Source organism: Nesoenas mayeri (genome assembly GCF_963082525.1).
Source record: "Nesoenas mayeri genome assembly, chromosome: 1".
Taxonomy (NCBI): Eukaryota; Metazoa; Chordata; class Aves; order Columbiformes; family Columbidae; genus Nesoenas; species Nesoenas mayeri.
The window spans coordinates 12,176,058-12,194,957 of record NC_137541.1 but is presented as its reverse complement, the minus strand read 5'-3'; the positions used below and the strand labels follow the sequence as shown (position 1 = coordinate 12,194,957).

General features: G+C 38.4%; 1 protein-coding gene across 1 annotated transcript in view; it reads right to left on the bottom strand.

Moving 5' to 3' along the window:
• Nucleotides 1-13,512: 13,512 nt before the first annotated feature.
• Nucleotides 13,513-18,900, bottom strand: part of SEMA3C (semaphorin 3C) — a gene marked incomplete at both ends in the record, with an annotated part of 118,802 nt that continues 113,414 nt past the window's right edge. The window contains 2 exons of the mRNA XM_080344037.1: nucleotides 13,513-13,926; nucleotides 15,820-15,950. Of these exons, the coding sequence (XP_080200163.1) occupies nucleotides 13,513-13,926; nucleotides 15,820-15,950 (545 nt within the window). The remainder of the gene's footprint in view (nucleotides 13,927-15,819; nucleotides 15,951-18,900) is intronic.

Here is an 18,900-nt window from a genome sequence, read left to right as displayed (position 1 = left end):
AGATTAAGTTTTGCAAGCAAGAACATATGAAAGCAACAAGCATTTAGTGAAGTTTCAAATAATGCATCCCAGTAAAAGTTTTTGCTCTTTCTTGTATACATTTTTCTACTGAAAATCAGTGGTTTGTAGTCAAAAGTTAACAAATGTACCAGCTTTCAGCATCTGGAGAAATCATAGTCCAAAATAAATCATATGCTTTATGTAGTGTTTAGCTCTGGTGTGGTCACTTGATTCCTGAGGAATGAACACATTCTCTGTGTGTAGGACAAACTCTTCACTATAAGAATGCAATCTAGCAAACACCAGCTGTTTAGTGTTTTAGCCAACACAAAAGAGGAAAAAATAATAATAAAAAAAAGGTAGAAAACTGTATTTACAGCTGCATTAGCACTTAATACCATGATTTTCTTTCAGAACAAAACTGACCTTTAAGAGTAGCAAACTTGGAATATAAATGCACAACATGGCCTGATTGTGAAAATGCTGATATAGAACAGGTTTTATTCTTACAGTGCTTGTCAAGCCCTCGGCTTGGAACCACAAAGCTCTTCGGTTGTTGTACTTTTCCAGGCAAACAATAAATCTGCCTGCTTTGTGCAGTTTGATATGATAGCATGGCTTGTGCAATTCTTTCAAGCAATGAAAATATGCCTGAGACAACAAAGAGGAGTTGCCGTTTGCATTATTTTTTTCACAGGGATGGTAAGGGTATTGAAATGCTCGTGGCTCAAGCACATATGGTCACTTAGTGACTGGCTCTGTAGACCCTGTTACAGCAAATTACATTATATGCCCTCCTCCCTAATTACTTAATTAAATCCCCTTGGGCTGCAACAATTTCCATATCGAAGTGGGTGGTTCATGCATAAATATAATGACTGGAGCTGAAGCAATCCTTTTAAAAGAAGAGGCATAAGGCCAAAGGCTGTTTCCTGGAATTAAATTAGATGATTTTAAATCAAGTTGGATCAGGTGGGTTGCTGTGGTCATAGGTGTGTGCTGGGCAGTCTAAGTTACGCTGTTGGAAAGAACATTGAAGTTGTATCTCTCTTGTGCTTGTAGTGGTCTGGAAGCTGAAAAGGGTGGAGGAGACAGTTCCTGGGAGCATCTCTCCAGCAGCATAGAGAGGCTGACGCTCATCCAGGTATATCAACCAGAGTAAAGCAAATCTGTCCTAACTGCAGCCTTTCAATGGTCCTGCCCTGTGACTCCTTCTGCCTCTTATCTGCCTTGCTGACTCAGAGGGAGGCTGTCACTTCTGTATTTGAAGAAGGCCAAGAGCAAAGGGCATCTGCTCTGGCCTGGGGCCTCTAAGCACTGTTACAGTGCAAAATGGAGGAGGTTGATACTCTTCGATTAGAGTACATTCCCTTTCAACGAAATCCCAGGGAAGAGAGGAATGAACCCAAACCACTTGCTGTGCACATCCCAGTGCATGCCCCTGAGTGAACTGGTATGTATGAAAGCTTTCAGCTGATCCATGGTATTGGTGTCACTGTTCTTCCCTCCTTCTAGCACCTGCCTCTTCAGTCATCACGGGAGGCAGCCGTGCTGGGGCTTATCTCACCTGCTGTTATGTGTCCTTACCATGGGTGTTATACCAGCATGTGGCACCCTTCTTCTAGTTAATGGACCAGAAGAGGCACTTCTGAGTCATGATTCCTTTATGCTGAACCGTACCACAAATGGCAAAGTCTTATTTCTATCCCTTTGACCAAGGAATTGAAAGAAGTACCTCATATGAATACCTCCTCTCATGATATCTGGTTTGTTTAAGGCTGCCCGGCACTAGAAAGAAGGTTTTGGGTTTTATTTCAGAATTAATCTTTCAAGTTTCTTTGTGTGCCATGGGATCTCGCTTCAGGAGGACTTTCTCTTCAATATGTTTTATCTAAATCTAGATGCCTAAATCAAAACTCTCACTTGACTTAAGTGACACTTACTGGCCGCAATCAACTAAATTTCATTTGCTCACATGTGAGTACACCAGTTACCTAAGCTCTTGGGAGTTCTGAGGATTTCCACAGCAGATACTATTCTGATCACAAAGGATAAGCATGTAGTTCTCAGACTATGTGCAACCACAGCTAAATACATCCAGAGGAAGATTCCTCCCTTCCACCCTTTTCAGTCACAGGTCATCAGGCTGACTCGAATGCCAATCTCTCCCCAAACAGAAGAGATTTTAATCTGCTTCTCTCAACTAACCTGAGGTTAGATCTCTTGTTGCATCTTGGGCAGGGTTATCTAAGTCTCTTTTGCTGAGGTTGCTTGGCTTTGCATAGAAAAAAAGGAAAGCAGAAATCTCAGAAGCCTTAACAATAGAGTGCTCAGAACTGTTACCTGGAAGAGAAACCAGCACTCTGCCCTGTTTGAGCACTGAAACCTTCCTTTTGTACAGATTGCACTGAAAATCCAGACCAGAGCCTTCATCTAGTTATTATTACATGAAGAAGCCCAACGTTGTGGCCTGATACCTGCTCGACATCTCTCTTGCTCAAGAGGGAGGACAGAGAGGAGCAAATCCTACATTAATAAATCAATGAATTCTGCATTTACATAACAGGTCCTTCTGCATAGTTTGAAACTTACTCTTCCAGAAAGTGTCTTAATGTTTATTTGAAAGCCTTTGGAGTTTATAGATGTGTTGTTTATCTCAGTAGACAGGGCAATAAACAGCTGCATGAATATTTACCTTAACAGAAAAGAGTGTGTGTGTGTAGGGGGGTGTTTTCTCCAGCACATGGGCTGCAAAAAAAAATAAAAAAAAAAAGTTTATTTGTTTCTTCAGTTTTCAAATTTGAGGGAAAAGGGACCTTCCTGCTATTTTGCAAACATGCAACCAGATCCATGGTGATGGCTGAGCTGTGATCAGCTTTCTTGTTTTGCTGGAAGTCACTCTGCAGCGGTATGTGAGCTGCTCCTGCAGGCTTTACAGCAGTCAGCTAGTACATTTCAGCAAAGGTTCAACTCATCTCCCTACGTCTAGTTATAAAAAAACACCAACTGTTTGCTTACAAGAATAATATGAGGACCGTATTGGTACATATTGCTTTTATTTGCTGTAACTCATTTTCAGCAGTTTAAATCCTTTATCTTTGTGAAAAGGCCAGTATGCAATTTGGGGTCAGTGGTGATAAGACAAGCTGAAAATATTGGAGGTTAAATATCCTGTGAGACTTATTTTCATTTCAGCTGTTGCTGTGCGTGTGTTGCTGTCCACAGAACAGAGTGTGAGATCTGGGATGACACATTCATTTTGAATTACAACCAATTATATGACCAGCCAAATAAAAATATAAATTCAGCCTGTGCAGTGCTCCCATACTAATTACATCACATATTTCTTTGAGTCGGTGCACCCAAGTGAATTACAAACAAACAAACAAATGAAAACACAGAACCACCCTGCAAAGACAACTAGGGACATTAAGGATCAAGATTTGTGGCAGCAAGGAAAATTAAACTGCACAACTGCTACAAATTCCTATGTTAAGGAAGACAAAACAACCTTCAGAGACACAAAGCACCAGTGTATTTCCAAGCAGCTGTACCCTATGGTAATGGAAGAGATTTTTAAAATTTATGTTTTTAAAAAATTTACCACTAAAATCAACACAACATTAAGTTAATGAGGCACTGTGAATAGTTTCTGGTCCAGGGCTGGACTGTAGAACTGCCTTATTTTAGAATTTTTAAGTGTGGAGGCACACTGTAAAACTGAGTTTTAAGTACTCTCTGATCAACACTAAGGAGAATATGAGCCATATGCCCATTAATGTAAAGCAGAAGCGCATTTTAGCACCATCTAGCCAACTTCAAAGGCAACATCAAGTAAGCAAACAGGCCCCACCTGTCACGTATCATCAAACTGGTAATAACAATGTTGATATAGTTGGTGGTCTAAACAGCACAGGTACAGGACAGCCAGGGTTGCAAAGTCACGCACATTTCCTAGTTTGTTTCAAGGCTGCATCCGCTTCTGAAAAACTGTAGTTCTTCCTAGAAGAGAGAACCTCTCATGAAGAAACTGTTTAGCTGTCTTACTTATCATTCAGTGTGGAGCAAATAACTCAGTTTTTTGGAGGTCTGAGTGGTTTGAGGTATGCAGATGATGGAGAAGAATAAAATTGTCACAGTTATGACTGAGATTTGTCAAATAAAGTCAACAGCGGGATGCATTTTAATTTCTCTTTTATTGCATAATGGCAGAATCTGTTGGTGATAATTTAATTCTGATGTTAATTTTGATTTTTTCTTAATATTACTGAGTCAATTTTTCTCTGGTTATTTATTTTTTCTTAATATACCTTCTGAATAATTTCTCATTAGTATGTGTTTGCAATACCCTGACTTTGTATATGGTTACCATGGCCATAGTAACCTAAAATAAATAAAACAGAAAATAAGCATTCTACTCAGTGACTTGGAATGAATTTATGAAGAAAGGATTCAGAGCACCCACGGTCAGGTGGTGAGAAAAATTTCAAATGCAGAAGACCCCAGACACAGGAAAAAAGGAGGCTGAGCATGATTCTCAGAAAGCCAAATCCCACAGGCTTTATTTAGCCCTCAGTCCTCCAAGTTGAGTAGCTAACATCAGTAGGAGTTCACTAGGAACCTGGCTTAAGGAACTGAGAAAGAGAGTACATTGGACTGGGCTTCAATTTAATATGTCTTCAAGGAAATACTTGCTGGATCTTTCCTAGGATCTGAGGATGGGAATTGCTAGATGATACGTGCATTAGCCAAGAAGTTTATGATGTTGCACAAGACTCAGGGTATTTTAGCATGAACTGTCTTGACTTAGGTTCTGCTTCTTTTGTGAATTATGTATTTCCTGCTCTTTTCTAGTAGCTAAATTTCAAGTTCAAGGTATGATGTATCTCATAGGCTGTCTTCTTTAGTGAAATACAGGTGTGCAGCATGCAGAAAGCATTACAGAAACTGTTTTTCCATCTTACAGCTGAAAGAGGTCACTACCAAGGATTATCTGCAAATCACAGCTTTCCTGGTTATTGCACTAACCTTCCCAGTGCTATGTCCTTCTTTAGGATGTCTTTTTGCAACTTAGTGCTTTGTCCTAGTAAAGGAACTTAAAACAGTGGCCTAGACCTAAAGGTTGCTTTGCAAAATTCCAATGATGAAAAGCAGCTGTGAACTGACTTAATCAACCAGTTAACTGGTGTTTATGACTGTTTCAGTTTTCTGGGACAGCACAGAGTAGCTGAAGTGAACCAAAGGAGAGGCCCAGAGTTGCCAGTCTGAGGCAAGGGGCCAGGGACTGAACCATCTCCTTTTCTTCCCACACTGACAAGTCAGGCAAAATCTGGTGTAAATGGGGCCCAGGAGGATGCAGCATCTGGTATGGCATGACACTGTCTGCCACACTCAGCTCTGCCTTCACAGCCAGTAACAGCTCAGTCAACAGCAGTTACTTCAGAGGTTTCCCTCAGAGTGAGATTTATTCTTGGCATCCAAACCTGAGTGCTCTCAATGCAGGAAGACTTGTACCATTTCCAAGATTTCTGCTGGCTGACTTTACAGTTGGCTGGAGGATGCAGGGGAAGTTTCTGTTCAGCTTATATGGTTTTCGCCATCGTGTCATTAGCTCCTTTCAAAATAACAGCTTGCCTTCTTGACAGGAACGAATAATCTGGCAAGGCAATTCTTTCTTTGTTAATCTCTAACTGGTCTTCAGCAACACCAGAAAATGCACCGTCTCAAACTTCATTTAGGGCTTCTTGGCCAGTGTGTATCGCACCACAACAGGCCCCATGCTAGGAGACAACCAGCATGCTCCAGAGGGCCAGGTGGTTAACAAATGGTAGCAAATACTATTCCCTGCTTCTGGAGCCCCGGATAATCCAACAGGCATGTTATTAGCTGTTTTAACTCTTTCCTGATAGCTCCAGACATCTCTCAGTGGAGGACATAGCACAGGACAGATCCACATGTAGGACAAATCCATGTATAAGTAAATATCCTAAATATTTCTAATCCTTAGAAATATTTCAAGGAAAAGAAAACTTGTGAGCTTGTTTTGTCCCGTATATCTGAAGGAGGTATCTGGATTCATGGCTGGGATTAAAAAAGTGATCTTTCTTTTCCATGGCAAAGGCCTTTGATTTTTCTCCCTGAAGAAAACAGCCTTTGGAACAATTTTTGTGCTCACTATTTTGGAAGGCTTGGAGGAATTATTTTGATTATTGGCCTTTTTGAGTTATATATATAATATAATAAATAATTTATACTACAGGTAATCTGTGACTGGCAATCTGTCAAATAGATCTGTATGACATAATCTACTGATGTTTTTCTCTCTGTTCTTTGCTTTATCTCAAGATCCTTAAAGCAAAATCCTTGAGCTAGTGTACTTATATTTTCAGGCATGATATAAAGAATAGTATGAACATAGTGCTGAAAAAAAACAGAACACAATGTTACCCAAACATCTTTTGAGTGTGAACATATACATTCAGCTAAGTAGTCTGGTTCTGCTGTTTGTTCTTAAGTTCAAAAGGCTGCAAACATCTTGGAAGTACTTCTTTATATTTTGTTTGTTAACTGACACCATGAAGCAGACAAGCTCGATGAAGTCAATAATGTGTAGCATCTTTTGCAGATTATAATAGGTAATATATTTCAGAATATTGGAGTGAATTGGGTTTGCAATTAAAACAGCTAAATTAAAGTAGCCCCTCTGGGACTACTAGCCTGAGTTCAGATGGGAAAAGGAAAGGGAAGGGATTAAAGAAGAGTCCATGCAGAAAATGAGGAGTAGAACCCTAAAGGAATAAGTGCCTTTGAAAGAGGAAATGTCTTAATTTTCAACAAAAAATAAGGTGAGCATACAGACTCTTGAAAGGACCCCACCAAATCGTTGTTACGAGCAGCAGAAGGACATAAATCTTGGTGAGCTTTGACTTGTAGAAGAATTAGATGTTTAAGGCTGAAAGAATCATATTTTTCACCATATGAAAACATGCAGTAGCAAGTCAATGTTCGCAGTGTTCATGTGAGGACCATGGAATGTTGTATTGGGTTTTTTTGTTTGTTTGTTTGTTTGTTTTTTTCTGGAGTCCTGTTCCTCTTTGTTTGTCTTTTTGAGTAGTCTTAAAAATGTTATAAGTTTTTTTTTTTCCAAATATTGTACCCTTTGCTGAAATGACTTATGTGGATATCATGGATAATACTTCATATAATATTATTCTTACTGAGATCTTATTAGGCAAAAGCCTGAAAGGATGCCGCGGACATAATGTCATAAGATGTCAACAGTATAAACCCTGTGTCTCTTAGGGACCTTTGAAGTGGAGACAACGAGAACAGATATTGGAAACAGAACCACTGCAAAGAGCCAAGGAACAACAGATATCCAAAGGAGTTGTGAACCTTAGGTTAAGTAAATGTATTTTTGCTTACTCTTTCCTGATGCCATATGTTGCTATACAAGTTGATCGACTAGAAAACAATCTTTCTTATTGACTCATTTCCCACGGACAACAATACTGGCCTTTTTATTTTATTTCATTTTTCTAAAATTCTTCAAAAAAGTTTTAGGGCTTTTAAAAATGTTGGATATTTTGAAATCCCTTGGCCTAGACTGTCTTGAATGTGAAGCTCAGCAAACATTTGGGTTCATTTATAAGGCTGGCATTCAAAACAGAAGTAATGACGCTGATACAGTGCTAAGAATATGGGAATGCTGTTTGCTCTGTGAAGCTGTATATAGAATCCAATAATGAGTCCTGGGATACAGGGCAGTCTATCACTGTAAAGTAATTATTTGTTGACTGCTGAGCCAGCTGTGTTGAATTTATATTTTGGAGTGTTCAGAATGCCCAAGCATCTTTAAATCTCAGTCTGTAGACATGTTAAATGATGGTACATTTTTTATTTCTTACACTGTGCTAGTCTCCTGATGCTAAAAAGAAATTATTGTTGAGATCGTGCAGAATAAGTAAGTTAGAAATGGGAGTGATTAGAATAAAGGGCTTTTGTGGACAAATTACTTGTCTTTAAAATGCTCTCAGAGACGGTAATCGTTCTTTCCACAGGATACTGATGTGTTGAGATGCAGAGGTCTGATTGTGCCCATGTTGAAGCAGAAAAGGGACATAGATTAATGTTAAAGGAAGCTAAATGTATCAGCAAATACTGTATGGAAAGAAAAGCTTTTCTGTATGTATGTAGTTGTATGTATGCATGTATCTACCTGGAACCTTCTGGTGAGCATTAGTGTGTAGTTTCACTTGGGCTGGTGTTACATGAAGTCACTTCTCCCCAGATCACCTTGCAGACCATGAGGAGGGCTTAGCAAGCCAGCTGCAGTGCGAAGGATAAAGAAATATTGATTTCCTGAGACCTAGTCCATTGCTTTAGGCAAAAGCCACAATGCCTCAACCTGCTTTTATGGCCTGCTCCACAGAATTACAGCTGCCAACTTAATTCTGGAGGCAATAATTAATTCCAGAGGCAACAACTACCCTGTAGCATTGTCTGTGGTACCTTCAGCGCAGGCATCATTTTTCACTGGTCCCCTCTAGGCTTCTGTGGCTGCATAGAGGAGGCTGCACTTGACACTGCTCTGTCCCGCAGGGATCCTGCATGGGCACATGCATCACAAAAGACTTAAGTATGTGTGGTTTTACATCTTGTTTGAACTTGAAAGGAGATCTTGGAAGGTCTTGCCACCAGAAGAGAGACCTCAGAAAATACAGTAGCTCCCAAATGGAAAAAAAAAAACAACAAAACAACAAATCCAACAGACAAAAGAGAAAGCTCAGATCTTTGAAGAACTCATATTTGGTGTCTGAAGAAGTCCAGTGTCTTGTTTTGCCACTGCTTGGAGCTAAGGGATCAAAGCAGTAAGTGTTGTACCATGCTGCAACACTGAGGAAGTGGGGAAAAAGAGAAGGGAGAGAAGATCAGCAAAAAACAACTGAGCAGGATGTAAAGACAGAGAATTAGATCTGGGAAAGGTTACTCAGAGTGTAAAACTCAGTCCATTTTTTTCAGAGCCTAATCCAAACATTCCCTACAGCATGTGGGAGTGCTCGAAACCTCAGCTTCCAAACCGGTCTGAGTGTTGAGCAGGTAACTACCCAGTGTCAGCACATCTAGGAACCAGCCAGAACAGAAACCCTGGAGTGAAGTAATCCTACCCACTCACACCTCATAAAGCCTTGAACCTATCTATCTGGGAAATCAAAATTCAGGTTTAATGACCCAGAACCTTGTGGTGAAGGTCAGTATTTTAATTATTATCCCAAAGAACTGAGAATGGCCTATGTTTTGTTGTTAAAACCCATCTGGAAAAACAGATGATAACAAGAGAAATAATAACACTTCTTGGATGACAGCTGTAGGAAAAAGGAGCCTACTGTAGGTGTCAGCCACATTTCTTCATTCCAAGGACAAGCCAGGAATTGGGAGAGAGCTGTGGCTCGCTAGGGCGCAGCCTCGCCAGCCTGCAGAATGCAGAGTCCCAGCTGAAAGAATAATCTGAACAACACAACTTGGGTCATGAGCAGGATTTCACAGAATTCAATTGGTTTTTTGTTTGTTTGGAGGTTTTTTTGTTTTTTCCCTACTGAAAGAAAAGCAGAAAGCATTTATACTTCACTCTTCTTTTTTAGTCAGACATTTCTGGTTGACTTTGAACTTCTAGTGGGAAGTAAATTATGAATAAATGCTAACCTGCTTTTATACAAGGTCTTCATATGGGATAATTTCTGAAAGAATTCACCTCTGACTCTTCACACACTCCTGGAAATCCCTGCGACTGAGTGTTCAGTGCAGAGCAGGGCTCAGAACTGACCCGCTGCAATATCCAACACCACTTTCTAGGACTGGTTTAAGAAAGTCTGTGGGATCTTTTTCAGATAAAAAATATAAGCTCCTTGTTTTTAGCACACATCTGTAATGAGGAGAGCAAAACATTTTTTAAATTGTTGCAACACACTTTATTTTGTCAGGCAAATAGCATTTCAGATATTCAATTAAATAGCACTATGTTAAACTACATTTTGTTCTTTCTTACACACTATATAATGCATATTCACTGTAATGACAGTTTCATCATGCTAGGAACTTATACACATACCTACACTTTTAAAACCAAGATTTTCTTAATAAAACACGCATATCTACAGTAACAACAATTGCAAAGAACACATTGTTAGGTCAAGATTTCAGCAAACTTTACAAACTACACAAAATAAAAATAGCCCCAAAAAATCCATACACAGTGAAGTTCTTAGCAGAGAACATATCTTTACAGTTGGTGAAGTTATGCCTAGAAGTCATTTTGCTTTTGTGTTTTTTAAGGAATAAAATTATATACATTATTTAGTAATCCTTAAAATAGGAGGTATTAAATAGCACAAACAATATTACAGTCTTATGTTTTGGTGTTACCTACAGTAGAGGGGCTACTTTAAACAAATAAAAATTGCAGTTTGTTTATTCTGTACATCCAGGGCCAAACCCTCAGCTGGTATAAACCACAGTAGCTAAATGCACAGCTAGCAAGTTACGTTAGTTTATTCCAGCCGAGCATCTGGCTCCTGATTACTCTACACATGGGGAAGGCTCGGACCAGTTATGCACTGACAGAAGCTTATTATATATATGCCGAAGTTTTCATGCAGCAGGGAAAATGTTAGTTTAAGTATAATCCCTTAAACAGTCATACCATAATAATGGTATATGAAGCAGCTTTAAAAATATTATTTTATAATCATATGAAACTCTGAGCTATGCTGATTGTTTTAACGGCATCCCTTATTGCCAATATTCTATTAGAAAACAGTGTAACTATAATTTCTGAGGCCTAATGGGGGCCTATTAAAATATCACTGTACCTAACCACTTAAAGGATAAATTGTACCCTTATATACCTACTAATCACTGTATTCCATCTGGAAGTAATTACGATCCTCACAATAGACATTAATATCACACTAACTCTGCAGTGGATCTTCTGGGGAAATAGGAAGAGTGTGGCAGCATACAGAGTATATGCACTAACGTCATTCCAGGAGGTAGTTCGATTTTGTGGCACTCAATTTTTGGTTTGTCATTTACACACTTCAAAAGTCAATCATCCTCAGGAAAAAAATATTAAAAAATAAAAGAATAATAAAAAAAAGTAGTTTGCTGCACTGAAAGTCAGCTGGGGGGGGAAAAATCTTATTTTCTCTTATTCATCTCATTTTCCTTGTTTGTTTGTTTGGTTGGTTGGTTTTTTTAAACTCCAGAGTGTGCCTTTGCCACCTCTTGGGGCCAGATCCAAGCTCACTGAAGTCAATGAGAAAGTTTCCTGATGGTTTCCACAAGAAAGACCTTAGATACCAGTGGCTACCTACTGCAGAAATATGCATTTAGGCCTTGATTAAGGAAAGCACTTAACTAGATGGCAATATATGAGCAGGCTGGCACTACCATCCCCATGAAAGCAAACAGTAAGCACACAAATTAAATTCAAATTGATCCCACCAGTGTCAAAGAGACTTAGAGACAGCGTTCAAGTGGTTTGATCAATTAAGGCCCATTTCCCGGCTATTCTGCATCAGGTGGTGACAAAGTGACACATCTGACTGATATCAGGAAAATATCAGAGTTACCTCCATTGCACTAGATCTTAATTCACACTGGCACAAACCCAGAGGTGTTCTCCTACACCCTATAGAGTTACTCACAAAGAATTCTAATAGAAACAGAATCAAAATAATGCCCGAAGAGTTTCTACGGAGACCCATCAAGTTGTTTAAAACTATATTTCAAATACAATATCCATCTGTTACTGCCTGGAAGTAACAGCTTTTTAAAAATATTTTTTCTTATCTTCTCTGGTATCTGAAATTATTTCCATTCAATTTTTTCCCACAAACTCACTTTCTTTATTTGACTCTTTTTTTCTCTCTTTTTTTTTTTTTTTTTTTAGTTGAACATAGCTTAGTTTTGAGCTGAACATTAGTTTCTGCTTTTTAATTCTATCATAAAATATCATGGAATAAACCACAATTTTTCTAAGGTATTCACACATTCTTAATCTCTATTATCTGTCTCCTTTGAATGGAGTCAGTGGCTTTTGGAACACTTACATAGTAAAATGAGGAAGATTTGCGCCTATTTTTTGGCATTAGTGTTGCTAAAAAAAACCTCATAGTTTTTCCTAGGATGGCTTGATGCACATTTACCCAATTTTCAACTAAACTTACTTCACTAGACATGACAGCTACTTCTTAAACAAAAATATTTCCATTTAAACATGTCTCTCAATCTGTTAAACTTTTTGGTTTTCGACCCAAATCCATTTTTCAGTTTTATTTTTCCCTCATTCTTTTTTTTTTTTTTTTCCTTTTATTCTCCTGATCTTCTTTTCATCAGAAGACTGAAAATAAGAGGCAATTGTGAAAATAAAATTGAAAAGAAAAAGGGTACAAAGACTGGAAAATGGAAATGGTTTAATTTAAACATTCTAGTTAAAATATTTGCAACTTTGAGAAAAGAGCTGAAAAAATAGTGCTTTACAATTTTCAAAGACATACTTGTTTCCACATTGCAGACCATCTCCAATTTAGCCATGGAACAGATTAAAGATTATCTATGTTTTTCATTTCTGTGTAAACACTATACAGTATACCCACATTTTCTCCTATATAAAAAAAATTGGAGTGGAATTATTTGAAAATAGCTAAAATACCTAAGTCACAGGTGTTTTTCAAACTGTATGTATAATGAACATTCTCATCTTAGCTTTGTGCCACTTATAAAGCTATGTAGTGTTACAGGGCATCCTATTTTAATAAAAATCAATATGAGCAGAGATATTTTAAGTTACATTCCAGAACCCATGAATTTATTACAACTCATACTATGCACAATAATCAGTGTTTCCTCTGACAAGCAATATTTTTTTCTTTTTCTTCTTCTAGTTCCTTCATTTGATCTCTGAATGAATGAAACACTTCTATTATACTTTACTTGCTTCCTGTCAGAATGCATTCACTTAATTTAAACTATGAGTGAAAGCTGTAAACCCAATATTGAACAGTAAACAAGAAGAAACTCATGTTCTTAAATGTAGTGCAAGGAAATCTTAGTACCATCCTACTTTGAGTATGCATCTTAACCCAGATTCTTTCACCACCAGTCTGTTAGATACAGTTTCAGAGTTGCAAGACAATGCCTTGGTTTTGTAAAAATTTCTAATCAACAGTAATTAAATACTGAGATGTTAAATGTGAATCTGGCTTAAGACGAATACTCAGTTCTGCTTCTAGGACAGAGCACAACCTAATGTCCGTAAGTATCTAGGAAAGAAAATGCTCTGCATTATTTTCTTTAGTTAAGTTATACTGTATTTTATTAGGAACAGGATCTTTCCTAAGGCTTGTTGGATTTTCAACTAATTTTTCATCAGATTTGCTCAAATTTGTTCTCAACAGACAAATAGAAGCCCCCTACAGTAAGGACAAATATATCTATTACTACAAAATAACATTAAGATCCAGGTAATTGATTCCTTCTATTTCTACTTTTCCTGCTATTGATAAGGGCCTTTAGTTTGCTGTAGTCCCCTCTCATCTTCTGGGATTCTTCCCTCTGCTGGCCGTGCTGTCTACTGTCTTTGCAGTACTGGTTGATCATCTGCATCTCTGAGTGGCTGAAAGCTCCCACAAAGTCCTTTGGGTGGAACTGCAGCGCTCGCACCGAGCCGGCCCAGGTCCAAGGGGACCATTTGTCAGTCATGTAGGCCACCATCTCTGGATCCAAGACTTTGAAATTGATCTTTGCTAAGGTCTGCTTGAAGCTGTTCTCCGTTGCGATGCAATGGTAAAGCCCCCGGTCACTGTCTTGGACAGAGCGAATGAGGAGTCCTTGCTCAGTGGCTATGATCCTCTCATTCAGCTTGACCTAGAGGGCAAAAAGGCAAAAGAAACTTCCTAGTGAATGTTATGGAACAACACAATATTTGATCTCTTGGTAAGTCTCGCTACAGACACCTCCTTCTTTCTTAAAGGTACCATATTTTACTTCTTCACATCTCCCAGAGACCACTGTTACTTCTACTGTTAGGAGACAACTTACCTCAAGGTAGGTAAGTGTTGCTAAAGAAAATGACTTCAATATTTTATTATGTTACAATAGATTTGATCAGGATGAAGACAAAAATGCAAATCTGGAGACTAAATGACAGAAGAGTTTTCATAATGTTCAAACAGCAGAGCTGAGGAAATGAACTTTCATTTCAGGCTTACACCCCTGAGAATGTCTCTTCCAGCATCAGTGATTGCTGCTGAGACTTGATGGAAGGAAGATGCAGAGTTGGGGTTTGATCTGTTGTTGAGCACAATGTGGCTTCTGGTTGAATATTTTGACTTTGAGGAGATTTGTGAGGGTGACTTCTGAAGAACTCTACTTGCACTGCAGAGTCTATAGCCTGGTATAAAAATTTTCATTGCAGTGGCCTTGGCTGGGACTTGGCTCATTGGAAACCAATTTTTTCATCTCCTGTTTCCTTTCTGGCTTCAGACCCTGGACAGTCCCTGAAGATGGTCACATCATTCAAAGGAAACAAGTTACCACAGCTTGTTGAGTTATCATCTGATTATAAATGACGGTGCAGATGTCACTTTGCATATCATCTGTGAAGTGTTAAAATTGCTAATTTAACCCGTTATGGAAGAATACCAGTGCTGGCATTTTTATGAATGATTTTTCTATTTTGCCACTGCACTTTGCATTAGACCTGACTCTCTGGGGAATTAATTAATTTATTATGCTATTCTTTTACTGTAAACTTTTGTGGACATTCAGAAATCTGAGAGCTTGAAATGAAATTGACCCCTTGATTGCTTCAGTTTGTCTGTTGTTATTTAAAACTGCATTGAACATAGGAGCAAAAAAGGGAGATGTTCTGCTGAAGCAAAGGGTTAAAGAATGACACCTAGATTGCCAGAACATGACATGAGAAAACTAGCATGAAAGACTCAGTGAAAAGCTTGTAAGTCTTCTCTGATTTTGGAAAATAGCCTGATATGAGAATAATGTTTTTCAGTATTTATAATCTATCAATAGACATCATATTACTTAATGTTTAATTTCAAAAGATGTTTTTTTATTATTTATAGAGTAACTGCCTTGGATTTGAAATGGATTTTTTCCCCTTTTATATTACTTAAGGAAGGCACATTCCCCATAAACAATCATACTGTATATTACAGTGCTGAAACTTGAGAGCCTTGGAGAGTGCAGTAATGGAAAATGTGATTGCACCATGGTGGGGAAATGCTTTTGTCAATACGTGTTCTTAGCCTGGACTAGTTTCTTGCTAAAGAAACCTTTCACATTTCTCCCACTTTTGCCTTTTATGTCTTCAATAGCACAGAAGGGCTACTGTCTACTGACTTCTTCCTGAACCTTACACAGGTTATTGCTTTTATGCCTATTTTCCTGGATCAATAGAAAGTCCTCAGTGCTGCAAACCTTCAGTTTGCAATTAGTAATGTGTGCAGGAAAAATTCATTAACTAGTTCCCTGATGTTAAGGGCTGACAGAATTTTCTGATAGCTGTTCTGCTCTGATAGAAATCACTGGGGCTGAGAAGTCAAGTCCCAGCTATACTGAAATGTCTGCCCTTATTTATACGAATAAAGCACTGGTCACTGTGCTGCATCCACACAAATTCTCCAGCTTCACTGTAACACGACTGTCGGATGAAAACACAAACACTGCTTTGCCTTAGTCCAGGCAGTGGATGAGTTGCTGACTGAGGTCTCTACCAGAGCCACTGCTCACATCACTCACCTCTTTCCTTCTGTCATTGTCTTTCTGTAGCAGCCACTTAATAGAAGCCTGAGGAGATTTGGGTGTGCATTCGAGAAAGGTGGTGTTGTTTTTGACTCCATACTGAACTATTTCTGCTGCGTTTCTGTATGCTAGAAAGAAAAAGAAAACAGGTCAGGCTACTGTGAATGGCGATTTGATACAGAAAGCAAGTAAATGTAATACAGAAAAAACGTTTGCAATAAAGCTAAAATGAAGTATATCTGATCCCGATACTGGCCAATAATAAGTCATTTAGGGAAAAAAAAAATCAGATAAATGAAATGAAATGTGAAGAAGTACATCCAGTTACAAACACCAGTGTTTCCAATCTGATACGATCTCCTCTGAGTAAGTGGGATAATTAAACTCTGGGATATTGTTCCCTGTTCCCTGAAATGATCTCCTTCCCTACTAGTACAAGAATGCCTGTCTAGAACTATCCAGAGAATGAAGCATTTAATACATTTCTTCACACTTCACAGTTTACAGGTTGGGGGAACGTGGCTGTATGACTCCACCACAGCTGCGAGCCCTGAAGAAGGTTCTCTCCATTCCAGCTGTGTGCAGTAGCAAAGGGAGGCGAGAGAGGGCAGACGGGGCCCCTGCTTGTCTTGCACAGCAAGGAAAGGACTTGGCTCTCAATCTGAAATGCAGTGAATACATAGACAGGCCAGCAACAGAGAGCAGGACAGATTTATAGCACTCCAGCAACACCTGGGCAAGCGCTGAGCATATGTCATCGCTTAGACTTGTTGTGCCCCTTTATAGTCTTGACAGAAGAGCAATTGGCAGTTACTGGTAGGAACTTTTAGATGTTCATTGCTTGGCCCAAATCATAATATTTGTCCTGAAAACAATACACTTCCAGATTTAAAAGCTTACATCATACTTTTTTTAATCCTTTTTTTTTTTTTGACGAAGGAACAATGCAAATACCTAGAGGACTGTATATCTAAAATCTGACTCTGTTCTTGCACAGTCCTAAGACTGTTTTTCCTCAGACTCTACTTTATCTCCTATTCTTTTCAGCTTCTTTCATCAACTGATATGTGAAATTGGAATCTATTCTACTACAGGAAGGAAACTTTACTTGGTTCTAGTCCTTCAGAGTTTGCAGTACATTTATGAGGTTGTACCAAAATCAATTGTAACTTTTAGGAGAATAATGTGGAAATATTTTGCGTTCATAGACCATTAGCTAGCAAAGAGCTTATCTGTGGGCTGACCAATCTGTAGCTGTGGTACAGTGAGAATCAGAGCTGTTACACATTATTATCCTTATGTACACTGGAACCAAGTGTACCACAAAAAGGCATTTTTGTCTGTTTCATTGATCAGTATATATCTGACTTCTTACCTACTCCATACTACTAGTACTTACACAATCTAAGTAAAAGATTGAGAGAATACAAATGCATTTCTCAAATGGCCATACGGACTAACACAAGCATAACAATATTAAACAGAACATTTGAAAAACAATCATACAAGCCCCTTAGTTCTTGAATATCTATTTAAAAATTGCAATATGCCAAAAATATTGAGTTTATACATGCAACCTATCATGTTTAAAGACTTCATTCCAAAATTATGGTTCCCTATGAACCTGGAAGATTTCTTGCAATTGCCTGACTCTCTGTTGTTTTGTCCTTTAGGTTGATTTCATTTTTTTCCCCAAACATAGCAGTTTTGCTATAAATGGCTTTAAATATATTTTGAAAGAGTCTAAGTTGCTGTTTCTTTTTATCTTTTTTCCACTGGGGAAACAACTTCCATCTACCTATGCTATATCCCACTGCTGTCACCAAAACTCCCTTATAAATTTCCTAAAACACATAAACCTATAAATACATCCACATTAAAAAAAAAATATGTTTGCAAAACAAGAAACCTGTTTCACAAGACTGTCAAGGTTTAAACATTTTTTCCCCTCAGCCCAGAAAGCAGACACTTGACATTGTCACATTTTCCACATTGAAAGAAGAGACACCCACCCTTGGGGACAGACAATGGGTCAGTGGTCACAGCACATGACTGCAAGGTAGGACACGCAGCTCAAGTTACTTCATGATACTCTAATGGTGGAGTAACCTTTTGTAATTGTTGGTTCAAGCTACTCAGCTTCATATAAATGGCCTAATACTGTGTCATAGGGAATGACCTGCTGGCACTTTAGATTGGCAGCTAGAGCAGGATTAGCCAGATTTCAGTTGAGGGATCTACACCCAGCTGACTGTTGTGGTCTGTTTTGATCCAGGAGATTCTTCTGAGACCCAGCAGAGACCATTTCAGCAGAATTATTATTAACTGAACCTTTCACATGTAACTCTTAAAGCATTTCTCTTTTATTCAAAAGATCGAATTGAAAGTTTACAGTCAGGTTTATTATTTGGTTTCCAGATGAAAATGCACTTCAGAAGCAGAGGTGACAGGAGCATAATTCTCTAACATGTGCCCTTGTTTTGATGGCACACTTTGTGATGGCCTAGCTCAGGCATGCATGCAGTTGAAGAGGATTAAGCTGCCTTTATGTACGATTCTACTCTTATTATGACTCGGGCCATATTTGACTGGTGTTCATCAATCTCAGGAAAGTGTTAGCTGGGAGGACAGCACTGGCTCCCCTGTCCACTCACTCCATGCCAAGTGGACTAAAGAGCTGCACAGTTGGAAATAAGAAACTTCATAAAGAGATTTGGAATAGTTTCTTTTCCCATGTAAAAGGAGAAAGGAATAATTTTAACTGAAAAGACAGGCCTAGAACCTGCTGTTTGCTGAAAGATGTGATCCAAAACTCATCAAATATTCAGAATAACTAGAATTAGAATATTTAGAATTAATTAGAATAATTCTGAGGTCCAAGACTTAAATGCATGAAGAGGCATTAATAAAGACTGAAGAGATTTAGAAGTAGAGAAGTCCTCAAAATAACTGTACCTGTTTCTAGTCAACACTGTCAGCTTCTCATTTAATGTGTGCTGATCTATGTATTTCATGGTTTATCATTTTATCCCATATATGCAAGTTTCATGTAATTGCAAGGAAATATGCTAAAATGAA